Source organism: Diabrotica undecimpunctata, chromosome 2, assembly GCF_040954645.1.
Source record: "Diabrotica undecimpunctata isolate CICGRU chromosome 2, icDiaUnde3, whole genome shotgun sequence".
NCBI lineage: Eukaryota > Metazoa > Arthropoda > Insecta > Coleoptera > Chrysomelidae > Diabrotica > Diabrotica undecimpunctata.
In genome coordinates, this window is record NC_092804.1 from 11,799,208 (window position 1) to 11,822,063 (window position 22,856).

Consider the following 22,856-nt stretch of genomic DNA (forward strand, 5'->3'; position numbering starts at 1 on the left):
TCAGAATCTATTTCAACTTTAACTTTCTTTAAGTTTGGGAGAAAGCGTGGATTTTCCTCCGAATAGGAGGATCTCACCAAAGGAGATCCTCCTTTGGTGTCATCTTTAAGCTGAAACATTTGTGCATCGTTCACTTTGACTGTTTTCGCCTTCCATATTGCTTACAACACTAAAATACGTGTTCACTGCTTCGATAATCTAATGAAATAATTAAAGAAATTTCAGAATTTTATCTCGCACCGAAATATTTAATAAAATTTTACGACTTTCTCTCTTCGCTGTCGAAAACTACTGTGTAAAAAATGTAAAATATTTACAGTGTGTTCATGTGAGTCATGCCCTGGTTACTTCAATAGCAAAGCAACTGAATCTCTGGGTTGCCGGCTTTCATCGACGATCGCGGATTTACTTGGAAAGGTATTCTTTAAGAGGATCAAAGGGCTCATACTCTGCTTATATGGTATGATACGATTGGAAGAGAGGAAGATGAGAGTATAAGATGGGTTTAAACGAAAATAACTCCCTGTGGTTCTAGTTGACTTGGTACTTCGTAACGAGAATGATGATTGGGGCCTCGTGAATACCGTGATTGCTACTGTTGTGAATGATATATGGAAACTAGAGAGGGAGAGAGAGAACTGAAGAACACGGCGAAATGTTATTAAAGTACATTCACAAATTTGTCTTATAACGACAATGCCTTCGAAAAAATAGAAAAATGTGTTAGCAGTAAATGTCTTAGTTAACTTTGTACATGTGGGAAAAATAGGAAGAGGCATGATGTGATAATGCTCGAATTTTTATAAATGCAAAATCTTTTGGATTAATGGAAATAGTTTTCCAAGATTTAATGATAAACGTCAAATGTTTTATGCTTCGATTTTTATGTACTATAATTGAAACCAGGATGTTAATACACGATGTTAATAATAACAATACCTATGATAAAATGCAAATTAAAACATTCAAAATTGTTGCTGCTTTTTGAAATATTTTCTACAAAACTTCAACTGTTGTACATTTAACTATTTAACCTATATAAATTTACCTATTTATATGATTACAAAAAAGTATCCAGGATTTTTTATTTAGCAGCATAGATTTATTAGTTTAAAATAGGTATTTAAACGACAAAAAGATTAATTCATTTATATATAAAGTATCTTGTTTATCTCACCGACGATATGAACGTGTGGGAGTGTGTGATAATTCTAAAATATTCCTTCCTGTTAAACCGTTTCATAATTTTTTTACAATAATTAAAATTGTTCAGTTTTTGGCGTTTCCTACAATCGGTAAGAGCTGTATAGATTTTAATTTATTACTTTTAAAATGACCAGTATATACCAACATTAGCTTATTTTAAGTAATGACATCTCAGTATAATACTTTTGTGCTGTAACTGTCTTCATTCTTTTAAATTTATAATTGCAATATGTTTTATTACTTTTAAGAATGAAACATTTACACAAGACATATTTACTGTATACCTATTACATGGCTAGCGCTTCAATATATAAACTGTTTTTTCTATTTCGCAGAAGTTTCACTAGGTCTTTTGTGACCTTTTCCTCCATACTTTTTCAGAAAACTCAGCCCGCACTGTTCATATTGGGCGATTCTCTTGTCCCTACTTAAAAATACGCCAACTAACCATCTTAATATGATCTTTCGGTTCGAAATCAAGCAATGCCACAACTAAACTTCTCATAATCGATGTGTATTTAATCATTTTTTCAACTATATCCATCTACGCATTCTCCTTTCTACGACATATCATCATCATTGGGACTACAACTCTTTATGAGCCAAAGCCTACTTTAGAACATTCTCCGATTCTGTCCTATCTCCAGCAACTGCTCCATTCTATAACTGCCATGGATTTAAAGTCGTCTTCCAAGTCGTTTGCTGTGCATCAATTGCAGGATTTTTAAACTCTCTCTTTCTCTCTCTCTCTCTCTCTCTCTCTCTCTATATATATATATATATATATATATATATATATATATATATATATATATATATATATATATATATAAGTCATAGACAGTAACGGGCTACTGGTAAACAACAGACAGTTGAAGGTAACCGGGAACGGCCCAATACTAAGGAAGCAATAAAAAACGGGTGCTTCTAAGTGAGTGTCTTTTATTAAAAGTCAAGCTTTCGCCACATAATTTTGGGCTTCATCAGAACTTGCTGTAATGGAAAAACATTCTTTACAATAATCATAATTAAAGATGTTATTTTTTATTCTTACCTTAATGTTGACACTAAGAGATAGTGTCGAACGGACCCATATCCCTCTTGATAATGGCTCCAAAATGGGTGCCAAAACGTCGAGTATTAAATTCTCGACGCTGTTCTTCCCTAGAACTTAGTAATTTTTATTTACTTGACTGCGGAAATTTATCCGAATATATAACAGCTAACGGAAATATTCGCTTTTTTTCAACAGCTTGGTCGCCAGCTTCTTCGTTCCTTGATATCTACTGTAGTACCTTTTTCGGGTATATCTCGTTGTCATTTTCCTTACGGGACCAAATCGTTAATTTTTTCTTTTGGAATTCGTCTAGGATATTTTCGTTGTGGTCCATTTTTCATTTTATCTCTTCATTGCGGATTCGATTCATCCATTCGACAATCAGAAGTACGCCTGTAAGATTTGCCGGTACGCTTTCCTACTGAATTTCTGAACTCAAATAGTGTGTTTGTCATGTTTTCTTCAATATGACACAGTAATGATGGATAACAACAATGATTTACAGAATATAATGTAACGTTCAGTATGAATATAACCAATTAATAGTTTACTTTTATAGGAATGATTTCGAGCATTTTCCTTGTTTTATTTTATCTCACAAACCTATCATTTTGCGATGAACGCGGCCCAAGAGTAAAGAGAATAGTTGGAGGAATTCCCGCCGCCGAACCGCCATCAGACGATCCTACTATATTTACAAATTTTGCGGGTAGATCAGCCCGAGTACAAGGAGTGATCGATTATCCCCATTATGTCTTCAGAGGTATTAAATTTGCTTATCCGCCTACAGGAAAAAATCGGTTCTTGGTAAGTACTTACGCTTACTTGACACTGTTATATACCATTTAAAGTTATAACAAAATTCAATAAAGGTTTTTTTTTATTTAGATTTAGTGTCTCGACTGACGCAGGTCACTGACGCAGGTACAATTTGTATTACATTACATTACAAGAATACACAATAACATTACAATCCATAAAGAAATGCATTAAATACATTAAACATTGGTACAATTATTATCAAATTCTAAACTACGTTTCTTCTTCTAAATTTCCTGGTAAAGCCTGGTTTAATAGAGGAAATGCTGAGAATATTTTATAGGTTTCGACTCAAAAGATTCTTTTCTCTGTTGTTGTTGAAATAGAGACAGTCTACGAGAATATGTTTAATAGATAGAATATTACCACAGTGTGTACATGTAGGTGGATCTTGGGAAGTCATTAAATGTTTATGAGTTAGTCTTGTATGGCCGATTCTAAGTCGGCGTATTAAGATTTTGTTGTTTCGTGTCATGGAAGGAAACTCAAGCTTTTTAACGGTGGGATAGATATCACGAAGCTTGGAAGGGATTTTATTTCAGTGATCTTGCCAAGACATTTTAAAATACGACCGTAAATCTGTATGTAATTGTATGTTTTCAGTCTCTATATTGGAAGATGCGGCTGGTTTTGCAAAGAGGTCGGCTCGTTCGTTAGCAAGGATTCCTACATGAGACAGAGTCCAGATCATGGTTATGGATACTCCCAGTGAGATTAAACTATCGAAAGAGTTTTGAATACCTTGAACTAAAGGATGTACCGTGTACATACTTTTGAGAGAGTAGATAGATGCTAAAGAGTCTGTACATATTGCTAGTTTTTTATATGCTGGTGATAGTAAGCTTGTAGCTTGGAGAATAGAGAATAATTCAACAGTATGTATGTAGCAGAAGCGTGGGAGATTAGAAGATATGATTAAGTCTGTGTTTGAAGTTACAGCACATTCTATAGGGCTATAGGACTCTTAGAAGCATCTGTGTATACAATTTAGTCAAATCTGTTGTTAGCAATTAATTCTGTAAAGGTTTGCCTTAGAAATTGTGGATCTGTCTGATGCTTATCATAATTAGTCAACGAGAGATTAAAATCTGCAATTTATTCAAGAGAGGTTTAGGTAATATTAATATTGGAGGTGGCTGAAAGATCAATGTTATTCAGATGTGGTGAGAAATATTGTGGCATAGATTGAAGTTTAATAGGAGAAGGAAAGTTTAAAAGGTCATTACTTAGTAATTTATAGGCTGGATTTTCGGTATTAGCTGAGATTCGAGAAGAATATTTTAAAAGGAGTTGCTGGTGACGTAGCCAGAGGGGAAGTTCATTAGCTTCTTTGTATAAACTCTCTGCGGGTCTCAACCTGAAGGCTCCAACGCAGATTCGAAGTGCAGTGTTAAGTGTGCACAGAATTAAGTTTTAAATATGAAACTGCATTAGTGTATTTTAGAACGAATAAGACATCTATAAATCTGAAGTAAGGAGTCTCCGTCTGCACCCAATGATGATTGGACAAAGTTTTTAATACGTTAAGATTTGTCATGCACTTAGTTTTAAGGTCTTTTAAATGGCATTTCCAAGTAAGTTTACTGTCGAATGTTAGTCCTAATTTTAGGATTTATAGTACTGGCTGTCCTGCGAGGAAACTTAATGATTTTTGTCTCCTCAACAGAAAGGTTAAATCCACTTACTGAAGTCCATTCAAGCAATTGGTCAGTAGCATTCTGAAGCAGTTTGCAAGTGGCAACAGTGTCTTTGCCTCGACAGAAAATTATTAAATCATCTGCGTAGAGTGCAAACTTGACTGGAAGCTCAATTTTTTTACACATATCGTTTAAAACAAGTATAAAGAGTGTAGGACTTAATATCGATCCTTAGGGAACGCCATTAGTTTGTTTGAGAGTCCTAGAGATTTTGCCATTTTCTTTTACGTTAAAGGTTCTATTTGTTAGAAATTGATTAATACATGAAGATATATTTCCAGATATACTGTACTTCTCGAGTTTAGCCTAGTTTAATAAGAGCCCTATACAGAGTATCGAATGCTTTTTCGATATAAAACGAAACAGCTATTACGTCTTGTTTGCACTGGAAGGCGTTGATAATTGATGTTTGGAGGACTGCTAGATTGTCTGCTGTACTTCGATGTGATCTAAAACTTGATTGTGCAAAATTTATTATTTTATAGTAGTTTTAAGTTTGCACATCGTACATGTGAGCGAAATTGGTCTGTAGGAATTTAGAGCAGTTGAATGTTTGCTTTTTTTTTAACAGGAGTAATTATGGATTTTTACTACAAATTTGGAAATGATTTTTTGGTCCATATTAAATTCTAAATTTCAAGCAGTTTAGCTAGACTAGGTCTAGAAAGATTTTTAATAAAGATAAAGGGAATGCTATCTGGACCTGCAACTGAATTTTTGCAACACAAAAGGTTTTAAAAAATGTAAGGATAAAGACATGTTCAGACGATGCTATACCGGATTTGTCTTTTGGTGTGTACATTGTTGTAATAATGTCTATTATTTGCTCAGCCTTGTCATATAAATACTCTTGTGATCGAACGTTTGGATAGAGATTCCTCAATATCCAAGTAACCAATTTTTTACCTGGTGGGATTAAGTCACATTTAATTATAATTAAAATTACATTTTTTTTTCACAATCACACTCTTTTCAACAAAATTCCTAAATAATATTTTTGAATTCGATTTCAGGAGTGGAAGTCGAAACGTCAAATTTTAGCTAGTCAAAAAAATATAATTTTAATTATATTAACTGTGGCTTCATCCCATATAAATACAATATTTAACTTAGGCATGCCACAAGAAAACAGTTTCAGAACCTTGTGGTGTTTTATGTCTAAAATATAAATAATATTGCAAATATACTCATCTATATGTTATTTTTAGAGGCCGAGGGAAAAATTGTTAGATGGTTTAATTAACGCTACATATTATGCGCCTCCTTGTATACAGCCACGGCCTGGAACAAATCAAGTTATTGGCAGTGAAGACTGTTTAGCTCTTAATATTTTTACTCCTGAACTGCCAACAGGAACAGAGGGTAAGTAAATTAATGTTTTTAAATAATAATACAAACCAGATAGAGACGACACTCAAGCAGTAGCACAAAAGCCTTACAACAATTAAGTTTAAAATATATTACAACATTTTTAATTATTATGCCACAATGCATTAGGTAGGGTGAGCCATTAAGCTCACTTTTCTGAACATTTTCCAAACGCAACATTATAAAATCCAAAACGGACTTTTTTTCGGGATTTTTTCATTGATTTGATGTTTGACAAAGCATTAACGCATTTCCTTCAGTAGTTCAAAGTTACATATACTATTATATTGGTTTAGAATGCAGCATTACGATTTTTTTTTTATATATATTCTAATGGTTTATATTTTTAATTTGTAGGACTTCCGGTAGTTGTGTGGATCCATGGTGGTGGTTTTAGATATGGCTCAGCCTCTCAATACGGGGTAAGAATTATGATTGTGTAACTCCATTTTAAATTATTATTTTTTAACCAAATTTTTAGAAAATGAGTCGCAATTCTATTTTATTTTAGGCTAGTTTATGTAATATTCAATAAGTATTTCTCCTTCAATTTTAAGCGCTTTTCATTTTTTGATCACTTAGGATATTTCGAATTGAATCTCCTACTGTAAAATCTCAGCCTATATATATCGCTGTTCCTATTGAATATTTTGTCGAATATTGTGAAGAACTGAATTGAACCGTACTGAACAACTTGGATACATTATTTCTGGCCTTTTTTTTTTGTTAATGCTTACTGGAGATAAGGTATTGTTATATGTATATGATCAAAAATTTTAGTTTATATGTTGTCGCAGAAATTTTAATAAACCTCAGCTATTTTCAGCAATCTTTAAGTTTTTCATGTTTATGCTCAATAGGTGGCAGCCAGTCTTCTTCTTCTTCCTCTTTATAAGCAATTCTGCTTGTTCATTAGCGGATTAATACCTATATGGAAGGTTGTCACTCCATCTTTTGCGCGGGCGTCCGTTACTTCTTCTGCCGATTGGTGACTTATATCTTGCTATTTTGACGACACGGGTCTCCCCCTGTTATACACTTTACGTTACATTTTCTTCTAATGATTTCACTTCTCTTTTGATCTCTCAGCGTATTTACTGTAATTCTTCTCAGTACTCTCATCTCTGCCGTTTCCAGTAGCCTTTGCGTTATGGTTGTGTCGGGTCTTGTTTCTGAGGCATATGCTATTATTATTCTTACACTGGCTTTATAAATTCTTGACTTCATCTCATTGTTAATGTGTCTGTTTAGCCACATTAACGTCTATCATTAAACTAAATGCTGTAATTAAGTAAGTTTTTCAGTAAAGAGTACCATAACCGTATTTGTTATTTAGGTGAGACACCTGGTAGGGAAAAGATTAGTAGTCGTCACCATTCAATACCGTTTAGGCTCATTGGGCTTTATAAGTTCTGGTACTAAACATTTGCCAGGGAATGTTGCGCTATGGGACATGGCACTAGCTGTTCAATGGATCAGAAATTACATAGGCTTTTTTGGAGGTAACCCCTACCGAATTAACGTCATGGGCCATGGTACTGGAGCAAGCAGTGTGTTGATGATCGCTTTATCTAACATTGCAAAAGGTAAAGTTTCATTTATATATTAATACTTTAAAAACAAAACTATATTTAACCCCTTAACGAATCATTTATTCTTCTAAATGCTGTCAGAAAAAATCTATTTTTTTTATTAATATATATTTGCTTCTCCACTTTTTGCAGAATATGGAGATTCCCGACAACATTTTTTGGTTTTTTTTAATCTTTTTGAATGGTGTACAATAGACATGAATATAAGTTCTAATATCCCGAGATTGTGAATAAGTTTGTGAATATTTAAGTGGTTTTGGTAATATTAAAAAATTATTTATAAAAAAGGTTACACAGATATTTAGTAATGTGTGATACTAAACGCTATAATTTCATTTTTCTCGAGCGTTGTCTTTATTTCTGGTGGGAAATCTTGTGTGTTCTTTTAGTACCGTATATATCTGTGCAAACTGCTAATAAAAGATCAGTTAAAATCGGTGAAGTATAAAAGTTGTTGGTGGTCAAACAGTGACATTTCAATAGCAAAACTTTAATTGCTGTTATAACAATATGGACAGACAGTGGCAGATCTTTATAACGTTCATCAAATTTCGTGTCTTTTTCATTGTAAATTATATTATGCCAAATGTATCCGGAAGGCGATTCACACATCATGGACACAATTCTTTATGCCAAACCTTGCTCTTTTGTTTGGGATGTATCGAACTCAATCAAGTATGCCTTTGTAAAGGACCTGCTTTCGGAAATCGTTACATCGGTCTTTAATCCATACTTATTTATACTTAGCATTTAGGTACTAAGCCTACGCGACCTTCTGGTTTTTCCTCCACTTCCTACTTCGAGGAAGCCAGGCCCGAACCCCAGTATTATCCTCCCCAAACCTCAAATCCCTTCCCTATATCCCCAAACAATACTTTTCAACCAGACTTGCCAATGTGCCGAGTTATGAAACATATGTGCCTAAATGAGTTTTGAAACAACAGAATCTGGTCCCCAGGTGGGTGCTTAATTCCACACCTCTGGAGGTCAGCCTCATGGAATTTGGTGGAGGCAAAAACTCATTAAAATATCGAAAACAACATTATTATATTGCTAGTTTCAATGCATTCAACAACATATACATATTCAACAACATACGCTGAAATCTGAGTTTATTGCACATCCAAAAAAAGCAGGAGCCAAAAAATGCGAAGATTACCGTACAAGCCTCATGAGTCATCTCCTAAAATTGTTCCTAAAGGTAATTCATAAGAGAATCTACAAGCTGTGTGAAAGTCAAATTTCTCCCAACCAGTTCGGGTTCACAAATGCTGTTGGTCCTAGAGAGGCTTTGTTCTCAGTGCAAGTCTTATTCCAGAGATGCAGAGACGTCAACTGCGACGTATACGCATGTCTGGTTGAGTACAGCATGACAAGATGATGCAAATACTAAAATAAATAGGAATTAACAACCAAGATCTGAAAATAATTAGAAATCTTTACTGGAATCAGACAGCAAATCTCAGAGTTGAAGGTGAACACACTGACTATGTGAGAATCATGCGTGGAGTGAGGCAAGGCTGTATTTTGTCTCCTCTAATCAATCTGTACTCTGAAATAATATTTATCGAAGCTTTGCACGAAACTGAAAAAGGTATTCTACTAAATGGTTACCGGCTAAACAACATCAGATATGCAGATGACACCATAGTATTTGCGGAGAACTTAGAAGACCTACTAGTTCTTATGAACAAAATCACGTATTACAGTCAACAATATGGACTCAACATAAACGTTAAAAAGACAAAGCTTATGATAATTAGCAAGAAAAAGATAACAGAAGGTCAACTCTACGTCAACCATTCCCCCTCGGCACCACCAGCTAGATCCACCTTCAATCGTATTGGGGCCTTCTTCACGAGTCACAACCTCTCTCTTGATACAAAAGTAAGAATGCTGTGATGCTACGTCTTCTTTGTCCTTTTTTTTGGTGTTAAATCATGAATCGTGGACCTTGAACGAAGATATGTGCAGAAAACTGGAAGCATTTGAGATGTGGTTATATCGGAGAATGCTTAAGATCTCGTGGACTGACCGAGTCACAAATGAGGAGGTCCTCAGAAGAATGAATAAGAACCGAGAGGTACTGACCACCATCAAATCTCGAAAGTTACAGTTCTTCGGACATATTATGCGAAATGAATCCAGATATGCTCTCCTTCAAGCCATCCTCCAAGGAAAAATATTTGGAAAACGAGGTCCAGGAAGAATGGTTAAAGAACTTTAGAATCTGGTGGAAAGATAAAGATTGCCATGATGATCGCCAACATTCGTAACGGATAGGCACATCAAGAAGAACCCAAGTTTCAATGCCAGAACCCTCAAATCACCTGAAATAATGGATGAAGAACAATGTGCCCTAGTCTGGCCATGTGTTCTACCAGTTCCATAAAGAATACAATACCCATGTCGGCGGTGTAGCACTACTGGTCTGTAATACTTTTGTAATACACTGTAATACTTTTTCTGTCAATTTTATTTGATGCCCAATCTGAATCTGAATAACAAATGGTTCCAGCGGTTTCTTTTTATCGTCAATGAATAATTGTGTATCTCTTTCAAATAGCTTAGTATTATTTTTCCTGTTTTCTAAGTTTGTTTTGTTGGTCTATCACGTACTCTACTGAGATATGAAACGACGAATATAATATCAGGTCTACAAGTAGTTGCTATATCAGATTACCAATCTAGTAATATCTGATGTTTCCTGTAAGTAACATCAATCTCTTTGTCACTAATGCATTTTTCTTGACTTCCTAGTGGTGTTTTGTAAAGTTTAGTCTTCTGTCTGTTATCTTTGGCTACGGTGTAGAATGCTATATCGTCTGCATATGGGGCTGACATCCTTTTATGAGCTAAAACCTGAGCTGTTCTGCTTATGTTGTCTAAGTAACGAGTCAGCGTAGCTCATTCCATCTTGTAGATTCGGGCTTTTGTTTAAACTGTGTCGTAGATTGTCGAAGGCTGTCGAAGTAAAAATAATAAAAATGATCATTTACAAAGAGATATTCAACAGTTTTTACATTATATGCAAAGAAATAAAAATTATAGGTCTATATATTAAGAAGCGTTGAAGAAAGTAGAAAAATGCAGTTGTAAGAAAGGAATTGACTAAATTAGTAAAATGTTATTAAGGAAATTGGGAATAACTGATGTTTTTTAAAATCTGATTCTGAAATTCAATTTTTAGGTATTCCAGCTGGTGTAATAGCAATGTCTGGAACAGCAGTTTCCAGCTGGGCCGTAGACAATACTCCCCAACATACAGCTTATAATATAGCTAATCAAAATGGATGCCCCACAGCTGATCCTTTGACGATGGTGAAGTGTCTACAGACTTTACCACCAGAATCTATTATTCGGGTAAGTTATTTGAAGGTATATTCAGAATATTTGTTTAATGTGTTTTGCCGACGGAAAATAGACAGACCAAAAAAACAACTTGGAAAAGGACAGTACTGGATGAAGGGAAAGAACTGAAAAACTGGGATCATTACAGAAACAATGCGATTCTTTTCCAAGTTAACATTCTCCTATTCTAACTTGGTTGCACCATATTGATGACGACCAAATATTCAGAAATACGTATTTACGATTGCCTTCCATCTTATATACATATTTTATTATTTTTCCCTTGCTGCGAGCTATGCCGATACTTTTTACCTTTATTTTACTATTAACTCGCATTAACTTTACTTTACTAACCATTACAAGATGATCGAAATTCTGAGAACAACTGGAATTGACGAACAAGACTTGCGAATTATCTCAGAACTATATTGGCACCAAACGGTAACAATTGAAATACAGCACACAACATCCGAAGATATACGAATCCGACGAGGAGTACGACAAGGTTGCGTCTTATCACCACTATTATTTAATCTGTATTCGGAATCTATACAAGGTACAAGGTGGAATCAAGATTGACAGAACCAGCATAGATAACATCAGGTACGCGATCAGGTACGTGATGATACCGTCCTAATAGCAAGCAACGCACAAGAACTACAAAATATAATAAATGCGGTAGTTCACCACAGCGAAATGTTCGGTTTACATCTAAATGTTTCCAAAACTAAAATTCTAGTATTTTCAAAGGTACCAACCTAGTATTTTCAAAGATACCAATAAACGTACATATGTACGCCAAGGGACAAATAATAGAACAGGTAACTTCCATAAAATATTTGGGAGCAAATATCAACAGCCAGCGTAACCCAAAAAAGAAATCCTGTCAAGAATCGAACTAGCGAGGAAAACACTCATGAACATGAAAACATTTTTTACAAGATCAGACTTTAGTCTAAAGCTCAGGATTCGAATGATCAGATGTTACATTTTCTCTATTTCGCTGTATGGCTGTGAAAGTTGGACAATGGACTCTGAATCAGAAAAAACAATAGATGCCTTTGAAATGTATATATACAGATGGATGCTCAGAATTCTATGGATACAAAAAGTTACCAATGGTGAGGTACTTCGGCGCACGAGTAAACAAAAAGAATTACTCAGCATAATCAAAGAGAAAAAAATACAATACTTGGGTCATGTGTTGAGAGGTGAAAGATATAAATTACTTTAAGTCATATTGGAAGGTAAAGTGCAGAGCAAAATATCAGTTGGAAGACGCCAGAACTCGTGGTTGAAAACCTGAGGAGATAGTTTGACCGCTCATCCACAGAAATCTTTCGTGCAACAGTTTCCAAAGCTACAATTGCCATTTGGATCGCCAACCTTCGAAAGGAGACGGTGCAATAAGAAGAAGAAGAACTTTACTTTAGGAAGAATACGGTCATATGCGTTTTTTAAATCTATAAAAATCTCTCTTGAATCTCTTCTTGTGAATCGAGCTTATATAAGGTAATTTTCACACTTCATGTCATTCAGGTCATCATTCTTCATAATACAGCTTGAAGTCTTTTGGTACCAATTTGGACGTAAGCCACTTCTCTACATAGATCTATTGTTTATCATTAACTGTACATAGATATACAGGACCTATAGTTTATAAGCAAATTGCTCTCTAGAGTTTTGATATTTGCCTTACGAAAGATTAAATCTTGAAATGCAGTGAACTTCATTTATGTTGACGTGCGCAAAATGAGGTATTTTTACCAAGCTCCGTATTCATTTGTGATGCATCTGCCAATATTGCTAATTGTTACTGTAACCAATTCTTAAGACAGATTTGCGCCCGCTTCGTTCATGATTTAGTCAATCAATGGCAGTTAATTAATAGTGGGTCCTTTTAAAATCTACGCGACAAAACTTCATTATAATTGGCATTTGCTATACTTTTTAGTTTTCTGTTTGTAGCCGGAATCGGACCCACTTAATTTTTCACCACAGGCGGATCCACTCATCTCTGAGTTACCTAGCCTGCTCATAGTGTTTATACAAAGGTCATTGCTGAAGAATACCGTTGTATAAACAATCTCGGAGCTTGCGCTGCCATGATATCCTGCACCTTGCTGGACCTCTCTTGCCATGCACCTTACCTTGCAGAATGATTAGGAACAGGTTGTACCAATGTTACCAATGTGATACGTGGCCCATATATTCCAGTTAGTGTCATTTTATAACTATGCTTATTTCGAGGTCCTTGTTCATTATTTGCAAGACCTCATTATTGGTAACTCCCTCCATCCGAAAGATTCTCAGTATGTGTCTGTATCACCACATTTCAAATGCTTCAAGACGCGTCATGGATGTCTCGAACAAGGTCCGCGTGTTTATACAATGATATATAAATATTTACCGAATAATCTACCGACTTCAAAACATTTTTCCGTAGTATAAAGACGTGGAGATTCTCCATCATCCTTTTAAAATTCAGATACATTTTGTTTTAGGGAGATTCTCAAATAGAGTTCACACAGCTCAACAATAGAGGCTTTATGGCTGGTTTGTCAGGCGGGCTCGGTAGTGCTCCGGTTACTGAGGGTGCGAACGATGGCCGATCTTTACCAGGTATTGTTCTGGAAGATGCTATGGATGAAATGCAATCAGGAAAAACTAAGGGTATACCACTCTTAACTGGAATATGCAAGGATGAAACGAAGAGAGCGGTAAAAGGTACTTACTCGTTTTTCACAACTATTATTTGTTTTTTATTTTTCTCTATCTTATATATTTTGTTGTAGAAAGTATTATAGGCAAATTCAAAATAGAATAAAATTAATATATGTACTTACCTTTAGTTTCTTCTGTCTCTGTAACAACAACACAATATGTAACAAAAATTTTTCAAGTTTGCTATCAGAGTTACCCGACTAGAGCATAGCGCTAAAGGAGCTATTCCGAAAATCAGAAATGGTTAAGGACCTCCGAATAATGGCGTGGAACGCAAATGGACTGTTACAAAATCAGATCGAGTTGTAAGCAGTACTAGACATTGAGAAAATTGATCTGTGTCTCATTTCTGAAACACACTTCATTAAACAGTCATATGTAAAATTTAGAAATCTTATTAAAAATTAATATAAATATTATTTAGAAATCTTAGAATCATACAAGAAGAAGTGTACATCGACTTAAGGGAGATTAAAGCTGGCGTGCCACAAGGCAGTGTATTAGGTCCGGTCCTGTATCTATTGTATACATGTGACATTCCAGAGCTAGAACAAAACACTATTGCCACCTTCGCGGATGATACAGCTATACTAGCGATAGTAGACACCCGTGAAGAAGCGACTGATAAGTTGCAACTATCAGTAAATAAAATACATACTTGAACCAGAAAATGGCGAATAAAATTAAATGAGACTAAATCTACGCACATTAACTTTACAAATAAAAAACAGAATATTTCCCAGTTAGAATAACTGATACTCAAGTTCCTTATACAACATCAGCAAAATACTTGGGCATCACCCTAGACGCGAGGCTGCGCTGGAAAGTCCATGTCAAAAAGAAAAGATTGGAGCTTGATATTAGATATAAGAAATTGTATTGGCTGATTGGAAAAAATTCAACATTATCCATTCATAATAAACTATTCATTTACAAGCAAGTACTGAGGCCAATATGGGTTTATGGGTGCCAACTCTGGGGCTGTACCAAAGCTAGTAATCTACATATTACAAGGCCCGGCTTGTAATATTGTTTCTCGTCGAATCATTTTTATTGTAAACTAGTTTATTAGGCAAGTTGTAATTCGAGTGACATTCGAGGCTCGTCCTCTCATCTTTATCTCAGTATCGACGTAACGGGATATATCTTCATGTATCACTGTCATATTATTCTTTATAGACCATCTTCTTCCTCCGCTATAACAACAAAATCAACAGCATTATAAATTACTAACATCTCTCTGTCTATTTATTTCAGGTCCATTGAAAGATGACGTTTTAAAAAAGCTAAATACTATACCCAACTTTTTAAACACCCACTTGATTCAGAATTTGAGAAAACTGATTCCTCTAAAAATTCAAATTAACCTAAAAGAAATTAAAGCGAAGTTTGAGGAGAATTTCCAGAAGGGTATAGAAAACCTCGAAAACATTATTGGTAAACTAGTTCCTCCCAATTTCAGTAACTATGTGAAGCTTAGAACTGGAAAACTCGTCGAGGCTTTAGATAAAGTTGCTGATGTAACAAGTAAGAAATTATTTATATATGTATATATTAATTTATTTATTTATTTATTTAATTAACGGATATACCATTTTTACAGAAATATGACGTCAACCTTTACAAAGCTTATATATAGGTTGCGTTAATAAAAAACAAACCAAAATTAAAATCAAACAAAATTCAATTAAAGTAGTAGCTTAAGTTATTAAACAATGCTCAAAACCTCTCAAATGATTTCTTAAATGTTGCTGTAGATATTCCAAATAACTCTAAACTATTGCTGTGCTCATTGGCAGTTCGTAAAATTCTTGTAATGGGTTCATTTTGGCCATAATTCGTAGTGTGGAATGGAATGTTGAAAATCTCAGTGTTACGAGTTCTTCTAGTATTAACATTAAAATTTATTAAACTTAGTAACTCTGAATCTTGAACATATCCATTTATAATTTTAAAAAGGAAACCTAAATCCGCTTGACATCTTTTATCATGTAGTGATTGGATATTTAGTATTGACAGTATATCATCATATGTGTATTGATGTCTAATAAAACCAATTTTGTAAGAACATACCCTCAAGAATTTATTTTGAACTCTCTCGATACTGTAGATGTCACTGTTATATGAAGGAGACCAAATGAGAGAACCATACTCCAAAACTGATCGAACTAAACTACAGTATAACATTTTTAAAGTTTGTACTGAAAACTGATTACAGTTTCTAAGAATAAATCCCAACATTTTTAAAGCTTTAGCTGAAGATTCGTTAATGTGATATTTAAAAGTTAGTTTAGAATCAAAATTTATACCTAAATCTTTAATATTATGACGTGCCTCTAAAGGTACATTATTTATACAAAAATCATAATTTACAAACTCTCTTGTTCTTCCAAAAGTAATTTTAAAACATTTTTGTATATTTAAGTATAGCATGTTTACCTCACACCATCTAGCTAAGCTTTTAATGTCATTCTGTAATAAAGAGGCATCAACTAGGTCATTAACTAATCGAAATATTTTAAGGTCATCAGCAAACATTAGAAATTTACTATTTTTAATCACTGAGGATATATCATTAACAAATATATTAAATAAGAGAGGTCCAATATGAGAACCCTGAGGAACTCCTGAGGTTACAGATATTCGTTGAGATAAACAATTTCCATATTTAACATACTGACATCTACCAGATATATAACTACCTATCCACTCAATTATTTTACCTCCAAATCCATAGCCATTTAATTTAGCAATAAGCAGATCATGGTTAACTCTATCGAAGGCTTTTGAGAAGTCTGTGTAGATAGCGTCAACCTGACCCTTCTGTTCCACTGAATTAGCTATAAAATTCGTATACAATATTAAGTTCGTGCATGTAAACTACCTTTAGAAAAGCCATGTTGTCCAACATCAATTAAATCTTTACAATTCCATGTCAAAAAGTTATTTACAAGACACTCAAAAAGTTTGGGTAATACAGATTGGTTACAAACCGCTCGATAATTTTCAACATCATTTTTATTACCAGATTTGAAAATTGGTGTTAGATAACTAGTCTTCCAAAGATCAGGAAAGATGCCGGTACTCAATGAGGAATTAAATAAGAAGCAGATAGGTTTTACAAGAGTGAAAATGCAATGCTTGAGAACATAAGCTGGCAAACAATCAGGTCCAAGCGATAATTTCCAAGGCATCTTTAAAACACTATCAATTATGTCAGAGACCTCAATACTATAATTATTCACATTTACACTCTGTTGATAGTTAAAAATTGGGGTCTGATTAATTTTAGAATTAGAATATGTAGTTGAGAAAAACTTACCAAATAGATTAACTACGTCTTGAGCATTATCACTTGTACTATCACCGTAGAACATATTAGATGGCAGATTATAACTTTTTCGTTTATTATTGATATACTTCCAAAAATGTCGAGGATTAGATATAATCCCATTCTCAATATTATTCAAATAGTTACATTGAGAGGAGACTTGCTTACATTCATTTCTTAACTGAGAAAATCTTAAATAATCATCCCTTCTGCCAAACAATTTATACTGCTTATGTATTTTCTTTTTTAAATATATCAACTTCCTTAATTTACCATTAAACCAAATCGGAAACGAACTTGTTTTAAATTTTTTGATCGGAACAAAGAAGTCAAAACCTATAAACATAAAATCATAAAATACTGCTAAGCTGTAATTCACATCATCTGATAAAAGTAAGTCCCAATTTAAATTTGCAAAGTAATCATTTAGTCCAATATAATTTGCATTTTTAAAATCATAATAAAATTCCTCGTAGTTCAGTCGATCATGCTTTTCAAAACCAGTTAATTCTACAATTATAGGTGAATGGTGGATACTATTATCAAATAGTGAATCAAGTGGAATAACTACATCAACATTATTTAAATTAGTAAATATTTTTATTTTTAGGGAACGAGCACCATTTTTGTTTTTCTTACCAAATCTAACAGCTTTGACAACTTTATCCTCTTGAGTAATATCTTTGTAAATTGAGGTCACAGTAGCCAAATCATCAGAAGCAGCATTTCTTCTATCCACAGATTCACCTAGATTATGACTGATTAAGTTGTTCATTCTCTTTTGTCTTTCAAATATCTCACTTACAATATCCTCTTCTTGGTTTTTAGAATTCTGCAATTTCATATCATTAACCTCATTCTGCAGTTTTTCAATTAATTTGAACAGTTTTGGAACAAGTTTCATTCCAGATTTACACTCTTGGCACAAAAACTGTAGGACACGATTCTTCTTTAACTCCATAACCCTAATTTCTGATGAACACAAACCAGAACAATGAGTATCTTTGTGAACTAGTCGGTCACAGCTATCGCAATACAGCATTTCTTCTTCATTACCATCTTTCTTGCATTCTATACACTTCATTTTCTAAATTAAAATTTGAAAGCCGGTCCTGTACACTAATGAGCTTTATCAATTATTGCCTACAGATAATGGACAGTTTTTTCGTGATTTGTAAATTACCACAAAAAAGGGCAAAAACACTGAGTTATTTTCTCTTAATTGCAGATTAACCAACTATTACACAATTGTATTAATAACAATGTGAATGCATGAGATACCATAAAAATTAGCTTTAAATTGATACTAGATTTATAATTAGTTTCACTGTTTAACTTAAGATATTATGATTTATTTACAGGAAGGTTAATTAAGGTGTGTACGCTGAGACTAGCTTTTTGATACTGATTCGCGCAAAGATTATGTAATGAATATATTTTTCCTATTGCAGTTAAATTATCTAGTGAAATAAAAAAAAACTTTCCAATTTTTTTTGTAGATGATGCTTTATTCAACGTGCCAGCATTTTTGACAGCAGACACATGGAGCATCCATGGAGCACCTACTTATCTGTACAGCTTCGATCACTTTGGTAAAAATAAAAAAGGACATACATTCCTTAAAGGTTCCCCTCTAGTTGGTAATGATACCCACTTCGTAGGTAAGCTACTATCACTCTTTTTTATAGTTTTAGCTCATAATATTAAATTATTATTACCTCACTTTTTATTTTAGAATTAAATGATACGGTTGCTCATGGTGACGACTTAGCTTATCTCTTTGATGCTTATGATGTAGAGGGAAATCCTTTAGAACACGATAATCTTACAGCAGATGACATAAAAGTTAGAGAGATCTTCACGCAGATGATAGCAGATTTTGCAAGATATGGAGTTCCCAAAGTTAACGACAAACCAGCATCACCATTTAACGCCAAAAAGAACAATTTTATTAAGATCACATCATCTCCCTCCCTCTCCAACAATTTTAAGTTCTGTGAGATGGCGCTCTGGTGCAACATAGCTGAGAGGCTAAAAAGTACTACTTGTGAATTTTTAAAAGCGCTTGATACCTCCTTTAAAAACATGCAAAACTTTGTAAATGGTTTGAAAAATGCTAACTTGTCACCCGAGAAGATAGTGGAACATATAAATATGTTGAAAAACTTAACCGGGCAAGGAATTAATATATTTAATCAAACCGGACTCGCTAACTTGTCGCCAGATAAAGTATTTAAAGAGATCAACGAGAAAATTAAAAATGTCAGCCTTGGAGTACACAGTTTATTACCTCCACATGAACATAACGGTTTTGATATATTAAAGATTTTTGACAAAAAGGATCAAAAAGATCCAAAACAAAACGGTTTCAATCTCATACCGAATATATTCGAAAAGAAGGATCCTAATCAAAATGGTTTCCATCTTTTACCAAACATCTTCGAAAAGAAACCAGAATCAAAACCGCAATCAGTAATTACAGGTGGATTTTTAAATCTTTTTGATGTAAAACAAGATTCCATGCCGAAACCTCAACAATCTACTCCAGTACCAGTGCCAAATTTATTACCCAATGTCAAGATCGAAACACCTGTTAACAGCAATCCGCCACAAGGTTAGTATCTTTAATATCTTCTGACACTTTAACCTTGCTTATATGTTTAAAATTGAGATAGACTTCTTATGTTCCATGACATGTTAGTCCAGGACAACGTCTGTCGTGTCAGATAGTGATATTATAGAGTTTAACAATTACTATTAAATTATAAAATGATTTAAATTAATAACTGCTTGTTTTATATTATAGTGGGTGGAAATAAAGGACCAAATACCATTCTATTTCCTCCAGATGTTTAAATTCAAGGAATTTGGAGCTCTTCCCCATTGAGTCATTGCGTTTCCGGAGCTAGTTACACCGAATGATAATATCAATATATTATTTCTAAGATATGTACATATTTAAATAATAAATACATTAAGTAGAGAAAACTACGTGTTTCATAGCTTAAAATTAGTGAGAAGCCACTAAGATATTTTTCTACTCATATTTTTCTACTCGTACGTTAGTAAGAAGTTCACATTAGAATTTTTCTGAGCTGTTTTTTAGTCTAGTTAAGAATGTAGAGAATTATTAATTACATGCAATGTGAGGTCACCAATCTGACATTTGACGTTCAGGAGCAGTTAAGTGTTGACCATGATACTATAACATAACAAGATAAGTCAACGCGCATGTTCTGGCATCTCTCTCGCATACCTGTGACGTAAGCCCGAGACAACTTTAATGATGCCAAGTTAAATGCTCTATCTGTTGATATCCTGTGTGCTTCAAAACGTAGTGAATGAGATTTTTATTTATTCATTGATGTAGTAAAGACTTTGTATATTACATTGTTATATAAATTTTGTGGTGAAAACATTCAGTTTACTGTGTTAATATCACCTAATTTATTTATCGTACGCAACTTCCTCTCGACTACCTGTAGCTACTTTATAAAGAAGACTAATTATTTGGTTGCCATAATGTATTGTGCAGTGGTGGGTTGTTTAAACAATTAAAATAAAAAAAAGTAAATCTTTTTCGAAGTGTCGTTTTTTTTGTGTTTCCTAGAGACAAACAAATGCGTAAAGTATGGGTCTTCAAGTGTTTTCAGCGAGATCAATTTAAGGTAGAAACCGCGAGAATATGATCAAAACATTTTACAGAAGCTGACTATTGTTTAAAAGTGAAACTATAGTGGAATATTATTACTAATAGTATAATTAATTATGAAATTGGAAAATTTAGCCGGTTTCATTGCATTTAAGTTACAAAAAAAAAGAAATACTTGGATATATTCCGGACACTAACGATAAATCGTTAACTTGGGTAAACCACGTTTCTGAGGGTGGTTTACTCAAACCAACACTGGAATTTGTAACTAAATGTAGTGAACTGGAACATATTTTTCGTAGTTATAATGGCAACAAATTAAAAATAACTAAAAATTATTTAAGAAAACCTAATAGAAGCTGCAAAATATGTAAATGTTAGCGAAGATGTAAAATTACTTTTTTTATATGTAAAATGTATTTTAAAATACTAATTCTAAATAAAAATATTAAAGATAATTACAATATCCGCAAGAGAAAAATCACGAAGATTGTAAAATAAATGTCTAAATGATATTCATAAAGTCTGAAGTATGACCTGGTTTTCCTTAAGTTTCAAATTCTTTACATTTTACCGGCCTTTTATATTTAATTTATGTTTTGTAGCAATATCTATTTTGTTTGTAATACACATAATCAAATCGAAGAGTCATATATTTCTTTAATTAATTTTACAAATTACTTAATAATTTTCAAACCACGTTTTCACAAAAAGTAACTAGTTATGACTTCTTAGTGCAAGATATGGCATCGAGGTATACTTACCGTTAACAGTTTAAGTTTCGAAGTTGTTCATTACAGTAATGGAACAACGTTGCCATGTAATGCATCGTTAAAATAAGATCCACACAAGTCTCTTGGCTTTGTCTCGCTATGACATCATGCGCAAAGTCGATTAAAATTAGAACGGCAAGTGAGCATACCTTGTTTGTTATAGTATCATGGTGTTGACTAGAAACGCCTTCAAGTTTCTAGTGTGCCAGTGGACAGATTTTTGACTAGCATTTACAGTGTGGATAATTTATTCAATATTTGCTTAAAGTAACGCACAAAATGCAAACTAAGCATGGTCAATTATTAACAATAAAACCCTTTTCTCCATGTGAGATATTACCTCTCTCTAACACTTGGTTATGAAATCTTTTTAGCAAAACCTCTTCTTTCTTTAAATTCCATCAAGAAGTTATGCGTTCTTAACAAAAAATAGCACTACCCATTTTACATTCACACATAACTAGTACGGTAATTTCTTCCTCCGTTTCGCATATTGTGTAGGATAGTTTACTCACCTTACCCATGATTTAAAGGTTTTTCATCAGTTTTCATCCTTGGTGCACTAAGATCTATGAAATTACATAAAACCTCCTGCCAATTTTACTACTGATTTCTTTCATATTGATTTGCCACAATATGACTCTTTGTTTGTTGTAATGACTGCAGGTAATGGCTGCAAAATGCTTTTGGGCCCTAGAATGTTTCAAACCCGCATCATATTCATAAACCCAGGATCATTTTACTTTAGAATCACCAATCAATCTATTGCCTTGTGTCAGTTTATTAATGAAATTGGTGCGGTTTTTACTTCTTTGGATTTGGTAAGTGTTTACTGTCCTATTGTTAAAAATATTTGATCGTTTTGCTATATAGTTCTCCAAATGATTTGATCGGTTTTGAATCCAGTGCAAAACTTCAGCCTGGAACAATATAGAATATTAGTGCAAGATGTAGTATTTACTGAATTTGCTTGTCTGTCCTAGGATCCGTGATCTGGTTCCATATATAGTTTTTGATTCATTAATAAACTATATTTGATCTCTATTTATATTAGACTAGCGTCATCATAACTTAGCAACAGTGTGTGTGAGTAATAAGATGAAATATTATCATGTATTATACTTTACTTTTTACTTATTACTATTTGGATATTTTTTGGACGCTGTAGACCAGTAGACCTGTTTAACTTGGTATAGGGTTCCAAAATTCCGTAACAGATAACATGAATAAATTGAAGAGCCAATTGACTGCATTATGGCCTGTTTATCACAAGCGGCTCTTCATGT

At 33.6% G+C, this 22,856-nt stretch overlaps 1 protein-coding gene across 1 annotated transcript; it reads left to right on the top strand.

Annotated features, from left to right (window-relative positions):
* The first annotated feature begins 1,145 nt into the window (after window positions 1-1,145).
* On the top strand, window positions 1,146-21,865 carry LOC140434189 (liver carboxylesterase 1). Its single transcript, XM_072522272.1, has 11 exons — window positions 1,146-1,295; window positions 2,823-3,070; window positions 5,988-6,141; window positions 6,505-6,569; window positions 7,484-7,733; window positions 10,930-11,102; window positions 13,595-13,817; window positions 15,072-15,341; window positions 18,645-18,806; window positions 18,881-19,759; window positions 19,952-21,865. Exons 2-11 carry the CDS (start codon window positions 2,825-2,827, stop codon window positions 19,999-20,001), a joined length of 2,472 nt encoding a protein of 823 aa, XP_072378373.1. The 5' UTR covers window positions 1,146-1,295; window positions 2,823-2,824; the 3' UTR covers window positions 20,002-21,865.
* Window positions 21,866-22,856: the final 991 nt, after the last annotated feature.

Excerpts from the sequence above, each read along its gene's own strand:
- LOC140434189 (XM_072522272.1), top strand. The coding sequence starts at position 2,825 with ATGATTTCGAGCATTTTCCTTGTTTTATTTTATCTCACAAACCTATCA. Across the intron at positions 18,807-18,880 it reads TAATGATACCCACTTCGTAG|AATTAAATGATACGGTTGCT; the intron begins GTAAGCTACTAT and ends TTTTTATTTTAG. Across the intron at positions 19,760-19,951 it reads TAACAGCAATCCGCCACAAG|TGGGTGGAAATAAAGGACCA; the intron begins GTTAGTATCTTT and ends TTTATATTATAG.